Genomic DNA, 18,457 nt, shown 5'->3' on the forward strand with positions numbered 1-18,457 from the left:
TTCAGTGTTTTCAGCTCAGCCTCACGTGTCTGAATTTACAGCCATGTTTCATTGACATGTGTAGTAACACAACTGATCTGAAATCACACAAAAACAAAAAATCCTAGTAGTACTTATATTTTACTGTAAAAAACACAAACATGTTTACTGAATGATTTTAATAACTATATTCATACAAATATAGATGTTAAGTTTTGAAAATGATGATTTTCCCAAACTAAACGTGACGATTCAGAAAAAAACACTGGGTCTGCTCTTTTATCATGACTGGTTTTAGTGGCCGATCAGTAACATTTACAAACTGGTGTGTAGTTTAAAGTCTGAACTTTCAACAGGAGTTAAAACACAGACTCAGCGTGGCTGCAGCTCGTTGCTGTGTCAGATTAAATCCATCATGTGACCTGGAGGCGTGTCCATGGACCTCAGATAACGCTCACCTTTATTCCATTTCCACACTGTCCCTGTGTGAAGTCCGCCCATAGTGCTGATTCAACATGTGCTCTGGCACCATCGTAGGCCTCGTTGCTACTGACAACAACAAATAAACCCTGTCCACTCTATTGGCTGAGCCACGTTGAACCATGTCGGTCTGTGACGTGAACTAAAGGGTTTGGGTGAACTGTCCCTTTAAAAGCACGAACACGGAGTCTGCGCTGAGGAGGAGGAGGAGCCTGTGGGCTGTGTCACTAAGCGTTGGACCCCTCCTCCTCCTGTGTGGTTCCTCGCGCTCATGGCCTCCGCTCCGCGCGCTCCTCTCTACCTGGGCCTTGACTTGAGCACGCAGCAGGTAACAGCACCTCACCTGTCCCTCCTTCACCTGCGCGGAGTCTGCTGTGACATGCTGTCCACGTGCACGTAGCAGTAAAATAACGGACTTTAGTGCGCAGGCGCAGAACGTGGAGACGGCGGAAGGTTTGATTTGTTGTCTCAGCTGGACTCCGTACTCGAGTACGGAGTCCAGCTGATCGGATAGGTTTTGACCCGCGTGCACTCGCAGATTGAAACAGGTCGATGACGTCAGAAGCTGTCACAGAGCTGCTGACGTCCGGTACGTTTCCAATAATCAATAAGAGGAAATGAAGCTGATCAGTGAATCTGAGCTCATAAAGCCTAAGATGCTATTTCAGGTGTTTAAGCTGCCGTCAGTGACGTGGCCGATAACCTGTCAGCGTCTCTGTGAACAGGATGACGTCATTTTCCTTCATTTATCTGTGACAGTAAAAATGTCAGTTTTCACACGGATGTGTCCGAGACAGCAGCAGGAAGTACAACAATTATCAGATCCTAGTTGTATAAAGACAGCGAGCACCTCCAGCTGCACCATCCTCTTCTTCACTTCATTCATCGCTTATATAAATCATTCTTTTTCTTTACAACCACTAAAACTTTCATCAGCTCAACTTCATGAAACAATGAAACAGGAACAGTCCCTTCAAAGTAAAAGTCCTGCGGAGCTTCAACGGTTCAGATGAAGGTTCGTCCGTGGTTTCCTGAAACAGTCTGAAACATTTCCTCCTAACATGTGACATCAGCGCCCCCTCCACTGCACTTTAAACCCAGGTTTCCTGTCCAATCAGCAGCTCTGTCTTTACTCTGCTCCTCTTCATGTCTTCCTGAAGCTGAAGGCGGTGGTCATCGATGGAGAGCTGCGTGTGGTTCATCAGAGCGGCGTGCAGTTTGACGCCGAGCTGCCCGAATTCAGGTATAGATCATATAAACCTGACAGCATCAGCTGGAAGGCTTCATGAGTCACACTCACACCTGTCAGGGTGACTGGCAGGCTTTTATTGTGAAAGGATTCCAGCCACTGTCTTATTTTGAAAGTCTGACCGTTCAGGTGTATTTGTTGCTCTCAGGACTCAGGGAGGAGTTCATATCCACACTGACAGACTCACTGTCACCTCACCTGTGCTCATGTGGGTCAAGGTGAGACACACACACAGTAACACACACACACAGTAACACACACAGCTGTTAAACTATTAACTCACGCTGAGGTTCATCAGCTCACGCCTGACCTGTGTTTGTGTCTCTGTGATTGGCTATTCCCCACCTCCAGGCTCTGGACCTGCTATTGGACAAGATGAAGAGGGCGGGGCTTGACTTCTCCCGTGTCAGAGCGCTGTCAGGCAGCGGTCAGGTGATGGTTAAAGTTAGACTTTGGCATAAATGTCCAATAATTTGTGAAGCATGAACAGGACGGGTGCTGCAGTATGAGCAGAAATATGTGGACACCTGGACAGGTGTGACTCTGTGCTTATTACCGTGCTGCCTCCACTCGTGCTGAGGGAAACAGGAAGTTCAGACAGTTTGTGCTGTCAGCTGATCCACAGTACAAAGTTCTCCTGGTGCAGTATGAACTTACTCAAATGTTGATGTTCTCAGGTGCAAATTTAAAGTGAACAGCTTGTTTAACACAGGAGAACCAGGAGTGTCCGCATACTTTTGATCACAGCGCAGATGTCATATTAAACCTTCTGTTTTTATGAACTCAGTCTTGTTTCTGTTTTTAGCAGCAAACACTAAAAACAAATTTCCACTAAAATCTGGAGAAGAATGAGTGGAGTGTGGTGGGAAGTTTCCTGAGACAGAGTCAGTTTCCTCACGAAGTGCTTCAGTGTACATGACAGCATCGTGTCACACTAACTGCACGACTTCCCATCAGCACGTGTGACTCGGAGTAAATCCTGAAGCACTTTTGTGCTCGCTAAACATTTACCTGCTGAAATCAAAGCTGCTGAGTGATGTGCAGCTCAGAGGGAGCTGCTCACTGGGTGTCCACATACTTCTGATCATATAGCACACTGCCATCACCTGGCAGGAGGCGGGAACCAGCCTGTAAAATTTGAAGAAAAGTGAATGGAGTCTGGTTGACTTGTGTTGTCTCTCAGCAACATGGCAGCGTGTTCTGGAGGAGAGGAGCGTCTGAGACTCTGAAACATCTGGACCCGGACCAGGACCTGCACCAGCTGCTGCAGGTGTGTGTGTGTGTGTGTGTGTGTGTGTGTGTGTGTGTGTGTGTGTGTGTGTGGTTAAATGCAGACTCAGGTGTGCTGCTGCGTCCTCAGGACAGCTTCTCGGTGTCGGACAGTCCGGTGTGGATGGACTCGAGCAGCACTCAGCAGTGTGAGGACCTGCAGGCAGCAGCAGGAGGCGCTCTGAGGCTGGCGGAGATCACCGGATCCAGAGCCTACGAGGTCCAGCTGTGCCACATCTGTGTGTGTGTGTGTGTGTTAAAGAGCTTTAAAGGACGCGTCCGTGTGTTTGCAGCGTTTCACAGGAAACCAGATCGCCAAGCTGCGTCAGTCCCGAGCGGAGGAGTTCCAGGACACCGAGGTGAGAGCGTCACTGCACCTGCACAGTCCCACCTCCAGCTGTTTCCTCACACCTGATGAACGTGTGTGTTTTTGGTTTCAGAGGATCTCATTGGTCAGCAGCTTTGCCGCCTCTCTCTTCCTCGGTGGTTACGCTGCCATCGACTACAGCGACGGTACGGTTTGTGTGGCTCGTCGCTCTCTGAGGGTCTCGCACCCATCAGCTAATCAATGAACCCACTGATCGATTGTTCAGGCTCAGGGATGAATCTGCTGGACATCAGGACCAGAAACTGGTCTGAGATCTGCCTGCAGGCCACCGCTCCTCACCTGGACCAGCTGCTGGGAGCTCCACTGCCCTCCACATCTGTGCTGGTAAGCAGGGGAGCCTCCAGAATATTTTCATGGGGTGGCCACACGGGGGCCACTAAAAGTATTCAGGTGTCACAGCAAAAACAGAATTTACAGTTTTATTATAAATATGATAAAATAGGTTATTTGAGAAATATGTCAAAAAAGAGAAACAGAGAAGAATTATATGTGTAGTTAATTTCCAGCTATATCACTGAATATGGATACACATGAAAACCACAGAGCCAAGTCCACCATCTTTATATTTTACATGCTGTAGTGGCACTTTGGGAGCATTTCAAGTTGCTATACATCAATACAACCATTACAGCCCCAATTTTAATAATATTTGTGCATTAAGTTCATAGTAATTACATAAATTGCAAAAAATTGCAATAAACTACAAACAAATTGAAAATCATTTTTGTTTTTTTTAACATATATTTCCAGTTGCAGAAATTTCAGAGGCTTATCCCTCAAAACTGTAAATACAAAAAAGTTGCACAAAATAGTTTCCAGCCACAGGAAATTTATTTTGAGTGTCTTCAAAGTTTTATCTTTGAAATACACCAACTTTTATAAACTGCAGGAAAAATGAAAATAAATATTATAATGCAAATTTCTGAAGAAACCAGCATGTGCATTTTGAGTTCTGCATCCCAGAAACTATTCAGAACTCAAACATTAATTTAAAAACACCAGCATGTCTTTGTAAATGCCCTAAAGGAAAAAAATAAATTTTACGCGAAAACGACATCAGTTCCGGTTTCGGGCGGGTAACGTAGGAAGTGTTACGAACAGCTGATCGGATCGGCAAAGCCTGTTTCTGGAATATTATGTTTTTGTTGCTGCAAGTGCTTTTTACGCAACTTTTTGCAAAGCTATAAGTGGAAGGAAACCATGACCGAGGACAAGCTGAATGCAGAAGATGTAAGTACAACTCCTCCATATTGTTTATTTGATTTTATTTTCACTTGCTAAATAGGGGAGAAAGAAAGAGGGGAAAGAAAAACAGCGGGGGAGAGGGACGGTGATAAAGGGCAAAAAACAAAAACCAACAAAATAAGCAGACAAAAAATCCATCTATCGATCACCTGGATCAAAGGGATAACAAGTTAATGTTTCCACTGATTGTGAGCTTTTTTGTGCTCATGATGGTCCGTGACATTCTGGTCTGCCTGTCTGCAGGGCCCCGTCTCCTCCTACTTTGTGCATCGGTACGGTTTCTCTGAGAGCTGCAGTGTGGTGGCGTTCACTGGAGACAACCCAGGTACATGTGAGATTATTGATGGTTAATCATTAGATTTGTTCCCCAACATCATGAAGTGTGACTGTTTAAACACAAACATCAGGCCTGTTTGAAAGAATCCTGCAAAGCTTGATCTCAGTGAGGTCATATGAGATGAACTTTATTTATCCTGAATGAGACAACAAACACAAGCTTCAACAAAACAGCTGAAATATGTTATAGAATAAATATGAAGTTAAACTAACAACCAGCATTTAATGAGATCATGTAAACATGTTACTTGTGCTGATGTGAACCTGTAGTCACACAGGTCCACATCAGCACTGCATGACAACCACAATAATGTGAAAATTAACTAAACATGTGGGTTATGATTCACCATGAAATTAAAGAGAAATCTAAAGCATGTAAAACAAATAAGCATAAATAAAAGTTCTACTAATATGACAAATTAAATTAATAACAAAATAGAATAAAATAACATCATTAAACACAAAATTAATAAAGTGATATAAAAATAATGAATTGAAAACAATAAATAAATAAAAATAAAAAATGCTAAAACAGACGTGATTCAAATAAACTGAACGTGAAAAACGTTTGAATCAAACCTGTTTGTGTTTCAGCGTCGCTGGCAGGAATGAGGCTGCAGCCCGGAGACGTCGCCGTGAGTCTGACTCTGGCACACTTCCTGTCATCACGTCGGGTTACTGTGGCTGTTAATGTGTGTGTGTGTGTGTGTGTGTGTGTGTGTGTGTGTGTGTGTCCAGGTGAGTCTGGGGACCAGTGACACGGTGTTCCTGTGGCTGCAGCAGCCTCGTCCGGCTCTGGAGGGTCACGTCTTCTGTAACCCGGTGGAACAGCAGGAGTACATGGCTCTGCTGTGGTACACACACACACACACACACACACACACACACACACACACAAACAAACAGGTGAGCTGTCAGGTGAGGGTTCAATGATGTCAAGAAAGTCAGAGGGAACCAGACTCCTCGATGCGTCCGCCATGTTGGTTAGGAAAGGGGGTGGAGCCAGAGACAGGCTGCAGTGTTTCAGGTGTTTTGTCATCAGCAGCTTCAAGAACGGGTCTCTGACGAGGGAGCGCGTCAGGAACGAGTGTGCTGGAGCATCATGGGAACTTTTCTCAGCAGCTTTGAGGGACACGCCGCTCGGAAACCATGGAAACATCGGTGAGGTTCATTTCACCTCATCATTTCCTGTCCTTGCTTCAGTTCCTTTCTTTTTCCTTACCTTCCTTCCTTCTTTGCCTCCTCTGTCTGATTCCTTGTGATGTGTGTTTTCAGGCTTTTATTTTGAAACTATGGAGATCACGCCTCCTGTGATTGGTGTTCATCGCTTTGACTCTGCTGACTGTGAGGTCTGTGCACCAACATTTATTATGTTTCCATCTATTAACACCCAGACTGTGACACACCTGTCCCACCTGTTTCACGTATCCCACCTGCAGGTGTCCTCGCTGAGTCCTCAGGTGGAGGTTCGGGCTGTGGTGGAGGGTCAGTTCCTGTCCAGGCGGCTTCATGCTGAGAGACTGGGATACTCCATCAGTAAGACCTCCTCAGACCTCACACGCTTCCATTTGTTGTTTGATTTTACTGTGTGAGGAAACTCGTGGATCAGTCTTTACACTGGTTCTGATTCTGAGCCAGAGCGCTGTAACTGTGACTGAGGTGACGGTAAAGCCGTCGTCCTCCTTAGATAAACCTTGAATGTCCTTTAAGTCTCAGCTGGGAGGACATTTTGTGTTTTCAGTTCCAGGAACCAGAGTTCTGGCGACGGGAGGAGCGTCATCGAATAAAGAGATCCTGCAGGTCTGTCTGAGGCTTTATTAGCACCCACATGCATAGACTGTATGTAAAAGATGGACATAGCCATAATGATGTCATCAAAGCAGCAGCATTTTTGTGAGTTTCAGAGGGAGAAGAGTCACTTCCTGTGGTCTCCTCCATAGGTGCTGTCTGACGTGTTCAACGCTCCGGTCTACACCATCGACCTGTCCGACTCCACTTGTTTGGGTTCAGCCTACAGAGCTCTGCACGGTCAGTGTGTTCACAGCTTTTATTTTGAAAAACCCGCACTAGACTGCCTCGTCTCTGAGCTCTGAGAGAGTTTCAGTTTGAAGAGAGAAGAGAAGGAGAGGACATAAAAGGAAAGGAAAGAAGGAGAGGAAGCAGACTGTTAGCAGCTGTTAGCAGACTGAATGTGGTCTAGTTGGCAGTTACTTGCAGTCTGTTAATAACTGACGTGAGAACTTTATGTGATTGGATAAAGCAGATGTTGACAAAGCGAATCAGAAAATGTTAATTCACAATACTATGGTATCATGAGATGTCTGTGGAGTCTCAGCTCAGCTGCATATATGCAGACTGTATACTTGGTCTCAGCCCGATGACCTGCAGTACTCTGGTGGCAGCCCTGATGGAGATGGCTGTGACACTTTGCTCATTGGTCTGTGGAAATGGAAACAGGGTTCTATATTTTTTGATTTCCTTTCACATGAATAAAAATATTTGGACCAAGTTCTTAAACTCAGGCAATTTCTTTACTTTGTCAGTCCGCTCTGATTAAACATTACACTCAGGTCCATGAAAAAGGGAGAAACTATGTCTACAAACAGAAAAACATGACTGATTCACAGCCTGCAGTGAGACCGTCTGACATCAGAACAGGAAAAAGGCAGATCAGTGAATTCTGCTTCAGGTGTTTGTGAAATATGGCTGTAAGAAGCTTCTGATTGGTCGATGTTTGGTTTCAGGCCTGGTGGCAGAATCCGGAGCGTCCTTCGTTGATGTGGTGAAGAAAGCACCAGAACCACGACTGGTCGCCACCCCGCATCCGAAGGCGAAGGAGGTGAGGCGGCCACTGTATGATGATGCGCTGCTGGCCTCTGAAGCTGAACCGTGCAGCAGGTCTCTGAGGCAGGAGCTTCATGAAACGTGCCCTCATAACCACAGAAACACGTTCTGCTCTCCAGCAGAGACCAACACCAGTGTTTCTGGGGACACATTAAGGTGACGGACCAGCTGCACATGTAACACACTAACAGTAAACAGCTAATCGTAAACACATACCTGCTGGATTTTATGTGTCATGTGATTCAAACACGCGTTACCTGCATGGTGATGAATCCTCCGCTTCTTTTAAACACGTCTCAGTCCTTCACATGTTCTACTTCCTGTCACTGCTGCAGCTGGTCCGTCACCTTAATGAAACCCCCGTGTTGGTCTCTGTGAGCTTCTGCAGCATTTTTCTGTTTGCTGCTATTTTCTTCAGCTGCAGTGTGTTTGAGCTCTGTGTCGCTGTAGGAATCAGGTCTAAAACAACCTGCAGGACGCTGGAGCAGATGAGTCCAAAGAACACACTGAACAAACTCAAAGTCTTACCAAGGACATTTGTCTTATTTCTAATCAAAATAATCTCATCACACTAAAAATAAGACACAATCAGGCACTGAGTAGCTGATTGGCAGACTTTTTCACTTATTCCAAGCAAAAAAATTTGTATTAAGTGAAAAAAATCTGCCAGTGGAACAAGTGAAAATGATGTAGTGAAAATGATGTAGTTTCAAGATGCCCTTTCTAAAAACATGTTTTCTAAATCTTACTGAAATGTTACTCAGTAGCTGATTGTGTCTCATTTTAAATGTGATGAGATTATTTTGACTAGAAATAAGACAAATACACTTGGTTCAAGATCACAAGGTTGGTACAAGATTTTGAGTTTTTGCAGTGCAGGCTCTTGTCCCGTTCAGAGTTCCTCCACTTTCCTGTAAGTCAGTTTCCATCAAACAAACCTGTGAACACTCATTAAACTCACTCACTGACACACACGGACTCATCACACCTGACACAGCCTCCCACAAGTGTTTCCAAGATGGCCTCTAAGCGCTGAGATTAAGGTGCAGACATGCAGCGTGTTTGAAAAGTGTCTGTGATGTCTCAGATATAGCCCCGCCCTCTCTGTCAGGTCAGGAAGCAGAGGTGAGCTCAGGATTTCTTCCTCTGTTTTGTTTCAGGTGTACGACGAGCTGCTGAAGCGCTACGCGCAATTGGAGGAGAGAGTTGTGCAGAAGAGCCACAGCTGAGCCTCAAACCGCCATCAGTGAAATCCCGCAACCGCCATTTTCTACTGAAGCCAGCTTTGAGTTTGACTTTTACACCTGTTTACCTGAAAGAAGATCAGAGTCATCACAGGAACCCTCAGCCACCTGAAGATGGGCTGCTCGCTTCGACTTCAGCCTGATTGGATCAACGACATCATCATCATGTCAAAGCCTGATTGGAGGATAGCATTAACACAGCATCGTGTGATTTTATATGGGCGAGCAGATTTGCTCAGTCCACCAGCAGTGAAAGAGAAAAGAAGCTAAAATGATGAAACAGCCTGCGAGCCGTGACTGTGTCGCATTTAAAGCTCCAAAAATCTGAGATGAGAGCGATCGGCTGAAGAACGTCCACGTTAGTGCCAGCAGGGTCCTGCAGAGCAAAGTTTAACATCCCAAAGTTTTTCAGTCTTCTTTTCACTCGTGACAGGCCTGACATGTCTGTGACGTTTCTGACTGAAGCCCCTCCCACTGCTTCATCACCTGGATCCAGGTAGCATTAGTTATTCATGTGTAATTTTTAGTGAAATAAAGTGAACAAGCTCATGAACGTGTTTGGTTTCTCTTGCTGGAAAAAATAAAACAGCAAAATTTGATCAAAAATATTAAAAGTGTACATAATAAAATACAAATCAATTCAAAATCAAGTAAACAATGTGTGAAATTATATTATAGAATAAATAAAATTTAAAAGAGTACGTGATACAAAAGAAAATTATGATTAGAAGTAAAAACTATTTTTAAAGCGAAATTAAGAAAAAATTCTATTTTTAAGCGTTTATTGTAATTTTCTCAGTTTTCATGTTGAGACGTTTTTATTTTTCTACATTTCCATAAGATTCGTTCATCCAGAAACACGTTTCGATGCAGAATAATAGCAGAGCTGAAGGTCTGCTGACAGATTCAAATGATGCTGTTGAACCTTCATGTACGACCGAGCCGCTAACATGAAGAACTCTTTATAACCAGCGAGACGTCACAGGTGATGATGATGATGATGAGAGCTCCTCTGTGAAGCTCAGAGAAGGATGGACCATCAAACTTTTGCTCTTTAAAAACTCACAAAATTGGTTCATGTATCGATCGATCGCGTATTGATCCCTTTGAGGCTCCACGTGTACGACCTGCTGCTGAACCCGGTCCTCCTCAGATACTCGAGTACATCCCCAGCCTCTTGGCGGCCTCAGAGATCCTCGGCGTCTTCCTGCTGGGGAACGGGTAGTAGACCTGGGAGTGTGAGGATGCCCCCCCCACGCTCTGCTGCCTGGTAAACCTGAGCGTCCTGGAGCTCCTCCCCTCCAGGACGCTGTTACTGGTCTCCTTCTGTGTAGACCGGTTCTCCTGCTGGTCCTGTTGCAGGCTGGTGGTGATAGGGGTGGAGCTTTCCGTCAAGCCCAGAGAGTAGTCCGGAAACGCCAGGTCCCCCCTGGAGCCTCTGAAGGATGGAGGGTCTGGATCTTCCTCTTCTCGTGTGGCGCTTAAGGAGCAGCAGGGAGGCGTTTCTGAGGAGCTGCTCGGAGGAGCCGAGAGTCTCCTGTATCTGGACTTGTGCTGCGAGCCGCCGACCTCCGAGGAGGACGAGCCGGAGCGTCTGCAGAGGAAAACAACAGCATCAGAGAGAGCAAACTGTGAGGACAGCTGTGAGGAGGCGTGATAACACTGAACCTCCTTCCATGTGCAGGCGGGTTCCTCCCAGCAGGGATGAAGACCTCTCAGGCGGACATGATGAAGACCTCCTGCTGTGCTGGAGCTCTGACAGAGAGGAACTCACCTGCTGGGTGTCTCTGGGCAAGAGCGCCGGTGCAGGTCCAGGTGGACGTGCCAGGGATCGGGGTCAAAGATCACGGGTGGTGGCCATGGTAACGTCAGACCCTGAGGGGCAGGGACGATGGCGACGGCCTCGGACAGCTCCTCCGAGACTAAAGACGGAAATCAGAACGTGAGGAATCCTGACCTGCCCACAGCCAACACGAGCGTCCAATCATCAGAGAGAGACCAGGACCCAAAGGATCAGCTGACAGGAAGTAATAATCTGAAAGAGGATGAATGGTTTCTAATCTGTGACGCTCAGATGTGAATATTTGTCTGTGAAACATGTTTGACTCTGAACACTCAGTTATTAAAGATTCTTCCTTTCAAATTATTGATCACTGATCAGTGTTTCTGTTTGTGCTGCTTTAATAAGAAACACCTGAACTCATGAAAGGCGGCACTCAGCAGATTTCAGCTCTCAGGTGATTTCATCCAGGTGAGCAGCAGGTAAAGTTCAGAGACACAGCGCCCTCTGCAGTCTGACTGCAGTAAAGCAAAGGCTCAACCGGCTCCAAACTGCAGCTCCTGCACTCGACTTGTGGCCCCACTGACTCACCTGAGACTCACCTGAGGCTCACCTGAGACTCACCTGAGACTCACCTGTTAGAAACAGAAACTGAATATGATGAAAATAAAAACACAGCCATCAGATCCTGTGAGTTCACTTTAGAAAGAAGAAAAACCTCCAACAGTCACATCAGCCAGAGCAACAGCAGGAAGTTTCACCTTCAAAATAAAAGCTCATATTTTACCACAACAGTAGAAGCAAGTTTGTGTTTCTCACATCAGGAAAATGGTGTTAACAGAGTACTTTTACTTTATAGTACTTTTACTTTGTAGTACTGCTACTTTTACTGAAATAAGTGATTAAAACACGTTCACAAAGGATCCAGCACAGTCTCTGCGTGTCTGACATGCTTTTATTGTGAAGGAACAAGTCTCATTTCTATCAGTTAACCTGACAGATGGATTTTCACTGAGTTTAAAGATTTTGTCCAAAGTCAAACAGGAAGTGGATCAGACGGCGTTTCCTCTCACCTGTCCTGAACAGCAGCACCTGAGTGTGCCTCCTCCTCCTCTCTCTGGAGCTCCGATACTCTTCTCTGAGCACAGACGCGTCCATCTTCCTCCTCCTCTTCCTTCTTCCTGATCCCTGCAGCAGGAGAGGACACACAGTGACCTTTGACCCAGGCACACCCAGCCTGAAACCTGAAACCTCCTCACTTCTTTTTATTTACATTTGACCTGATAAAAGTCTCTTAATGTGAAAAGCAGAATCTGACCTGATTATCAGATTAGATTTAATAATAGAAACATGAATAGAAATCATTTTCTATATAATCTGATAGATAAAGCTGTCATATAAGATAAGATAAGATAGAACTTTATTAATCCCTCGGGTGGGTTCCTCTGGGAAATTCGAATATGGTGTCATTCAGTGTAAATGAAGCTGTTATGAATCATAGTGGGAATGAATGAATGTGTGATGTGTTCAGGGTCCCTGTTATAAATTAATATAAATGAGTAATGGAGAATAAATCAGCTGCTGCGGTCATGACTTTGAGTTTTAGCGTCCAGCAGCTCCTCGCTGGGACTCACGCAGCAGCCGGAGCAGCAGGACATCCTGTTGGCAGCAGCAGCAGCAGCACACCTGCTCAGGTGTTTTATTCCCCGTCAGTGCAGCCGCTTACATCATGATGCGTTTAAAGGCCGTCTGGAAACTCCGACACATCCAAACCTGCTGCTGGAATCCTTCAAATGAGGTTAAAGCTGCAGAGAAGTCGAGTGAGAAGAGAAAGACGTGTTAGTGCTGTGATACTGTCACACACACACACACACACACACACACACACACACACACACACACACACACACAGTCGTATCAGCCTGTTTGATCTTTTGAAGTGAGGCAGGATGACATCACACACTGTGAGGCTGTGGGTCACATGATCACCACAGTCACATGTTTGAAAGCTCTAAGTGAACATTGTTTGGTTTGGTTGTCCTCCAGAGGAGGCAGCTGATGTCCTCCAAACAGAAAAGAACCCCTCCCACTAAAAACATCTCCGTGGATTCAGTCCCCACATACTCCATGTTACCACGTCCAACATGTCCAAAGAAACATGTTCACAGCCCCTCTGCAGCCAGCTTCCTCCATCATGTTTCATTTGTTTGTGCTGATGAAGAGAAGACACATCGTTCTTGTTTCTCTCTGACTCTAAACATTCAGATCAGTGATCATCACAGATTTGTGTGTGACTTGGAGGTGATGCATGGTGTGCGGCTCATATGTGCGTGAAACTAATGAGTGATGGTTCCCCTGAGATATGCATGTCTGATGATTGTTGGATGGAGCGAGCAGAGAGTGAACTACCATCCTGGATTTGATGTTATCCAGGGAAAATCGTCACGGTAACTTCTTACAATATTATGAAGATCAGGTTATAGCTTCTCACCTCCAGACTGGAGATCAATAAGTATGACGTCACCGCCTACTGACCAGTCAAGTGTCAGCATTAGTGGAAGATCCCTCTGTGTGGACAGTAGGAGGTCTACTATAGTACTCTGATCAACTCGCCACAGTTTTCAGGGTTTTAGCTCCTTCCAGCCTGATGGTTCCCAAAAAGGTTCATTTCTCAGGGCTTCATGTGCACACACGCCCTGCTGGTGAAAGACTGGCAGTACAGACAGATGATTTTATCTGTTTGAATAGAATAGAATAGAATAGAATAGAATGCCTTGTAGAAACAAACTGTTCTTGAGTCTGTCAGTGTTTGTGCTGAAGAGAGGATGCGCTCTTCTATAGCATGTTATCTATAAATGTACGCGTCCACTGGTTAATTACATAATCATATGGCGGCAGGGACCTCACAGCACACTCACAGCCTTTATATAATTGTTTTGTGCATTGTTATATATGTTGTATTTGTTTATTACTAAAAACATCAAGAAGTCCAAGCAAAAGGAGAACACAGCACGGTTTAAACCAGGGAGGTTTGTTCATCTAAATGATTTATTATTGAAACAGACTCAACATCATTTTTTCAGCCCCACAAACACATGTTCAAAGCTCCACATCAGCCCGATATGAAACAGAAGCTCTGTAGAGCGGCCAATCACGATGAAGCACTTTACATTAAGCAGATTCAACTGCGCTTCATGTTTTTGGCCACCAGATGTCACCAAAGAGGCCTGTGCTGAAAAGCTTCTTCAATACAAGCCTCAGAAAGCTTCATTTGACCATCGCTGCTCAATCCTCAGCACACAACAAACACTTTACTTTGGATTAACAGAAAAGACATCAAAATATAACAAACATCAAATATCTGTAATGATGCTGCTGAAAGTGACCTGAATGGGGGAAGCGTCCTCTTCCTGACAGGCTCCTTCAGAATAAGAGTCAGTAAAACACAACCTGACTCTTTATCACCAAGACTTCCAACACTTCCTGGACAGGTGTCGTGCCGAGGCAGGTATCCCCGACAGAGTGTGTTTCACCTGCGTCGGGATCGCAGTTGGCTCCGCCTCCTTTCCAACCAACTCGACGTGGAAGTGGTGAGGTTTACTTTAGTGAGACGGTGAAAGACGAGTGTGGGTACATGAGCGTTCAGTTTGTGGGTCACAGAGAACATGAGACACGTTCTGTTCTCACGTGTTACAAACCGACGACGTTTTCCTGATGATTCTGTAACTTTACTGTATAAAGAGCTCACAGCTCCAAAGTTTCAGGAAGTGTTTGTGGGCTAAACATCAGGAATGACGGACGCTGTTTGTCCGGCATTTGGACAGCCCAGTGCGCACTCCCGACAGGGGAAACCTCCCTTTGCACGACATTGGCGAGGCTTCAAACGTCTCAGTGTATCATGACGGCTAGAGGCTTCAGGAATCATAGTGCTTCAGGTGTGGAGGTTCTGCTCCAGATGTCCTCAAACTGACCTTTGACCTCTACCAGACGCCATCAGGGCCGCTCTGTACGAGACGTCCACGCTCTCCCACGACTTCAGACGCACCGCGATCAAACGTGCTCGAGTGAACTGCTTCATCCTGCTCACTTCTTCTTCCTCACGTCCTCTCTCTCAGCTCCGCCCCCGCCACCATCATGGAGGATCTTCAGGTTCCTCAGCTGCACTTAAAGGAGACCATTTCTGATCTCAGGTCAGATTTCAGACTCTGTCCCTTCTCAGATAGAGCAATAAAAACGAGTCAGACAGCTGAACTATTCCAAGCTGTCACATTTATACCGTTAGAGCTCTCGTACACGTTCATGTCTGCTTTATTTTCTGTCACATTTCACTTTGTCCACTTTGATCCTCACACCAGATTCAGGATGGCGCCACCTGCTCTACTGTTTGAGCCTGTGTGGTTTGATCAGGTGGAAGAACTTTGTATTGGCATAAAGACATCATCTTGTCCAAATGAAGTTGTTCCAATACATTTCTTAAAAAGGATTTTTAAGGTTGTCAGTTGTGACATTTTAGCGATTTGTAATTGCAGTCTTAAATCAGGTGTTGTGTAGCCTGTTTTAAACATGCTGTTGTGCAGCCTGTGCTTAAAAACCCAATCTTGATTTCTCTGTGTGGCGGGGGTGTGGTCTCTGGCCCGCTGCAGAGGAGGGGCGGCGCGGAGACGGGGCTGAACAGGTGTTTGGGACGAGAGACTGACTCTGACTCTTTTATGTTTCAGTGACAGTCGAGGAGAGGGAGTGGAGTGACCACTGAGCGGGAGTGTCTGTGTCCCTGCATTAAACCACAGTGAACAGTCATAATAAAATAAGTGTGCTGTCACCCACGGTCTGTGTGCGTGTGTTGGGGTCCGACGTCACAGTGTTGCCGAAACCTGGGCCGCAATGTCGCATCCCCAGCCCGACCCGCCTGCTCCTCCGGCGCCGCAGCCACCTGCCCAACCGCTACAAATGCCGGGCCAGATGATGCAGGACACTGAAGGTCGTGAACCGGTGAAGTTCCTTGAAGGCTGTCGACCGACTTTGCTGAGTTTTCAAACTAAACAGGGGAAGATCAAAATGGACAGAGCCCATCGGTCCATTGGATTATCAAGACCTAACCACCCTCATGCAATGATTATTAAGGTGCATAATCCGGTAGACAAGATGAGGATCCTCCCTGCAGCTAAAGATAATGGCCCCCTGACTTATGATGGTCAGATCACTCGCATTCAACACGATTTGGCAACAAGAGTAAAAGAGATGCGGTGTGCGTTTAACGGAGTGTTTTTTATATGCGCTATCCTGCTGCACTGAACGCTTTTCATGGAGGAAAAAATATTATTTCAGTAAACCTGAAAATGCTCTTGCCTTTTAAGACAATTTGAGTTAAATTGAAGTACACCGACAGCAATTCAGTGAATAAGATTAATATTATTACAGCACTTAAGTATTAGACATACTCTGCTGATGCTAAGGTGTATTGGAACTGAAAGATGTACATTTATTTCTATGTATTAACAGACCTCTCTGCACTGAATCATATCTGTTATTAACCTCTGTCTCTCTTCCACAGCATGTCTTTATCCTGTCTTCCTTCTCTCACCTCAACCAATCACAGCAGATGGCCCCGCCCCTCCCTGAGCCTGGTTCTGCCGGAGGTTTCTTCCTGTTAAAAGGGAGTTTTAACAGGAAGTGCTTCCTCATAGGGGGTCATATGATTGTTGGGTTTTTCTCTGTATGTATTATTGTGGGGTTTACCTTACAATATAAAGCAACTTGAGGCGACTGTTGTTGTGATTTATATAAATAAAATTGAATTGAATTGAAACCTTGCTGGGTGGATCTCTGGAGCTCCAAGAAAGTCCACAGCTGAGGGGAACTTGTTTTTTGCGGCCTGGGTCACAGCAAGGACGTCAGTTTAAGCCTCTTTTGGGAGAACGGGGAAGCTGAGCTGTTACTGTCTGAAATAAATAGCATGAATATGATTATTGTACAGAGCACAAAGCAGAAGGCCACGTTGCTTCAGTTCACGTCTTATTTGGTGTGTTTTCACTGAGGGTTCGGTGGCAGACACGTCTGAGCTCAGTCTGCTGTCAGAAACACTGCAGCACTCCAGGAATTCACTCTCACTCTTTCAGAAAGTCCCACAGGAGCCAAACAACAGCCATAAAGGCGCTTCCTGCTGGGACGCTCGGCCTCACACCACAAGCAACATGTTCACAAAAACACTGAGCACAGCTTTTATTGTGAAATATTAGGAGGAAGATGAGTAAAATTCTCCTTGAGGTGGAGGTCACTGAGATTCAAAGCCGTTAAAGATTGACAGCCAAAAAAAAGAAGCAAAACTTCTATGAAGAGCTTACAGAGCGCCGTCAGCCTCGGGGGGCAGAGAGGCTGTAGCTACATCTGCTGGTGTCACTGTGACCTCACAGCAGTTTACATGAAACATGAAATGAATTACAACCTTTGTGACATTAATCCCTTTGACCAGCTCATGGTGCAGAGTGTAGACTGTGATAATGAAAATGATTTAAGGGCTCGTATATGAGACGTCCATGAAAATATAAAGTCTGTAAAAGCAGCTGGAACGACAGCTGTTCAAAGCTGAACACGTACATCAGCCAGAAGACAGAGTGAGTCCTCCATCTCTCTGAAGGAGGCCATCGTGGTGAGCACAGATGCAGCAGCAGTGTGGATGTGTCCACTCTCACAGCGTCTCTCTTTCAAGTTTGTCCTCACATTCTCAAAAGAAGAATTTGGAAACACCCAATGTGATGATAGAGAGCAGGAAGAACGAGTCTCAACAAGAGACACACACACCTGATTTCCTGTAACTGCAGAGGGGAGGAGCCACCCGAGCAGGTGAGAACAGGAAGAGAAACAGCTGAGCCTTCTTCAGAGCAGCAGGAGGACGGTGGAGCTGAGGCAGGTGAGTGTTAACACCACGTTGTTGTAGTTTTGCTGTCAGAGTCTCTGAGTGTGTTTGTGTGACTGTAGAGGGAAGAAGAAGAGTCACAGTGAGCTCTCTAGCTGTGATTGGCTCAATAATCACCTTCAATGGACTGAACACAGAGAACGAGCCGAGGAACCTGACAAACCTGTTTGTGTGTGTGTGTGTGTGTGTGTGTGTGTGTGTGTATGTGTGTGTGTGTTCCTGTTTAGACGTCTTTATGAGGACAAAGAGTTGGTATGCTACTATACAGGGAGTGCAGAATTATTAGGCAAGTTGTATTTTTGAGGAATAATGTTATTATTGAACAACAACCATGTTCTCAATGAACCCAAAAAACTCATTAATATCAAAGCTGAATGTTTTTGGAAGTAGTTTTTAGTTTGTTTTTAGTTTTAGCTGTTTTAGGGGGATATCTGTGTGTGCAGGTGACTATTACTGTGCAGAATTATTAGGCAACTTAACAAAAAACAAATATATACCCATTTCAATTATTTATTTTCACCTGTGAAACCAATATAACATCTCCACATTCACAAATATACATTTCTGACATTCAAAAACAAAACAAAAACAAATCAGCGACCAATATAGCCACCTTTCTCTGCAAGGACACTCAAAAGCCTGCCATCCATGGATTCTGTCAGTGTTTTGATCTGTTCACCATCAACATTGCGTGCAGCAGCAACCACAGCCTCCCAGACACTGTTCAGAG

General features: G+C 45.4%; 2 protein-coding genes across 4 annotated transcripts; one reads left to right on the top strand and one right to left on the bottom strand.

Moving 5' to 3' along the window:
- The first annotated feature begins 632 nt into the window (after window positions 1-632).
- Window positions 633-9,583, top strand: xylb (xylulokinase homolog (H. influenzae)). 3 transcript variants are annotated; one of them, XM_085285737.1, is made up of 19 exons: window positions 633-787; window positions 1,620-1,702; window positions 1,857-1,926; window positions 2,060-2,140; window positions 2,892-2,978; window positions 3,069-3,197; window positions 3,271-3,336; window positions 3,418-3,490; window positions 3,571-3,689; window positions 4,854-4,935; window positions 5,541-5,581; window positions 5,685-5,800; window positions 5,992-6,107; window positions 6,222-6,295; window positions 6,386-6,482; window positions 6,688-6,746; window positions 6,887-6,974; window positions 7,691-7,785; window positions 8,951-9,583. In XM_085285737.1, exons 1-19 carry the CDS (start codon window positions 731-733, stop codon window positions 9,017-9,019), a joined length of 1,602 nt encoding a protein of 533 aa, XP_085141863.1. In that variant the 5' UTR covers window positions 633-730; the 3' UTR covers window positions 9,020-9,583. The 3 variants fall into 3 exon arrangements, with proteins under 3 accessions (XP_085141863.1, XP_085141861.1, XP_085141862.1); XM_085285735.1 differs by having other exon boundaries at window positions 2,892-3,197; XM_085285736.1 differs by having other exon boundaries at window positions 6,222-6,482.
- Window positions 9,584-9,851: 268 nt separating this feature from the next.
- Window positions 9,852-14,892, bottom strand: LOC146567811 (uncharacterized). Its single transcript, XM_085285874.1, has 5 exons — window positions 14,786-14,892; window positions 12,409-12,500; window positions 11,888-11,995; window positions 10,809-10,956; window positions 9,852-10,628 (listed from the first exon to the last, which is right to left on the bottom strand). The coding sequence occupies exons 1-5, from the start codon at window positions 14,890-14,892 to the stop codon at window positions 10,184-10,186; spliced, it is 900 nt and encodes a 299-aa protein (XP_085142000.1). The 3' UTR covers window positions 9,852-10,183.
- Between the last annotated feature and the right edge of the window lie 3,565 nt (window positions 14,893-18,457).

Source organism: Mchenga conophoros, linkage group LG9 (genome assembly GCF_057382185.1).
Source record: "Mchenga conophoros isolate Kocher_MC1m ecotype Shallow Benthic linkage group LG9, M_conophoros_male_GT1.1, whole genome shotgun sequence".
Taxonomy (NCBI): Eukaryota; Metazoa; Chordata; class Actinopteri; order Cichliformes; family Cichlidae; genus Mchenga; species Mchenga conophoros.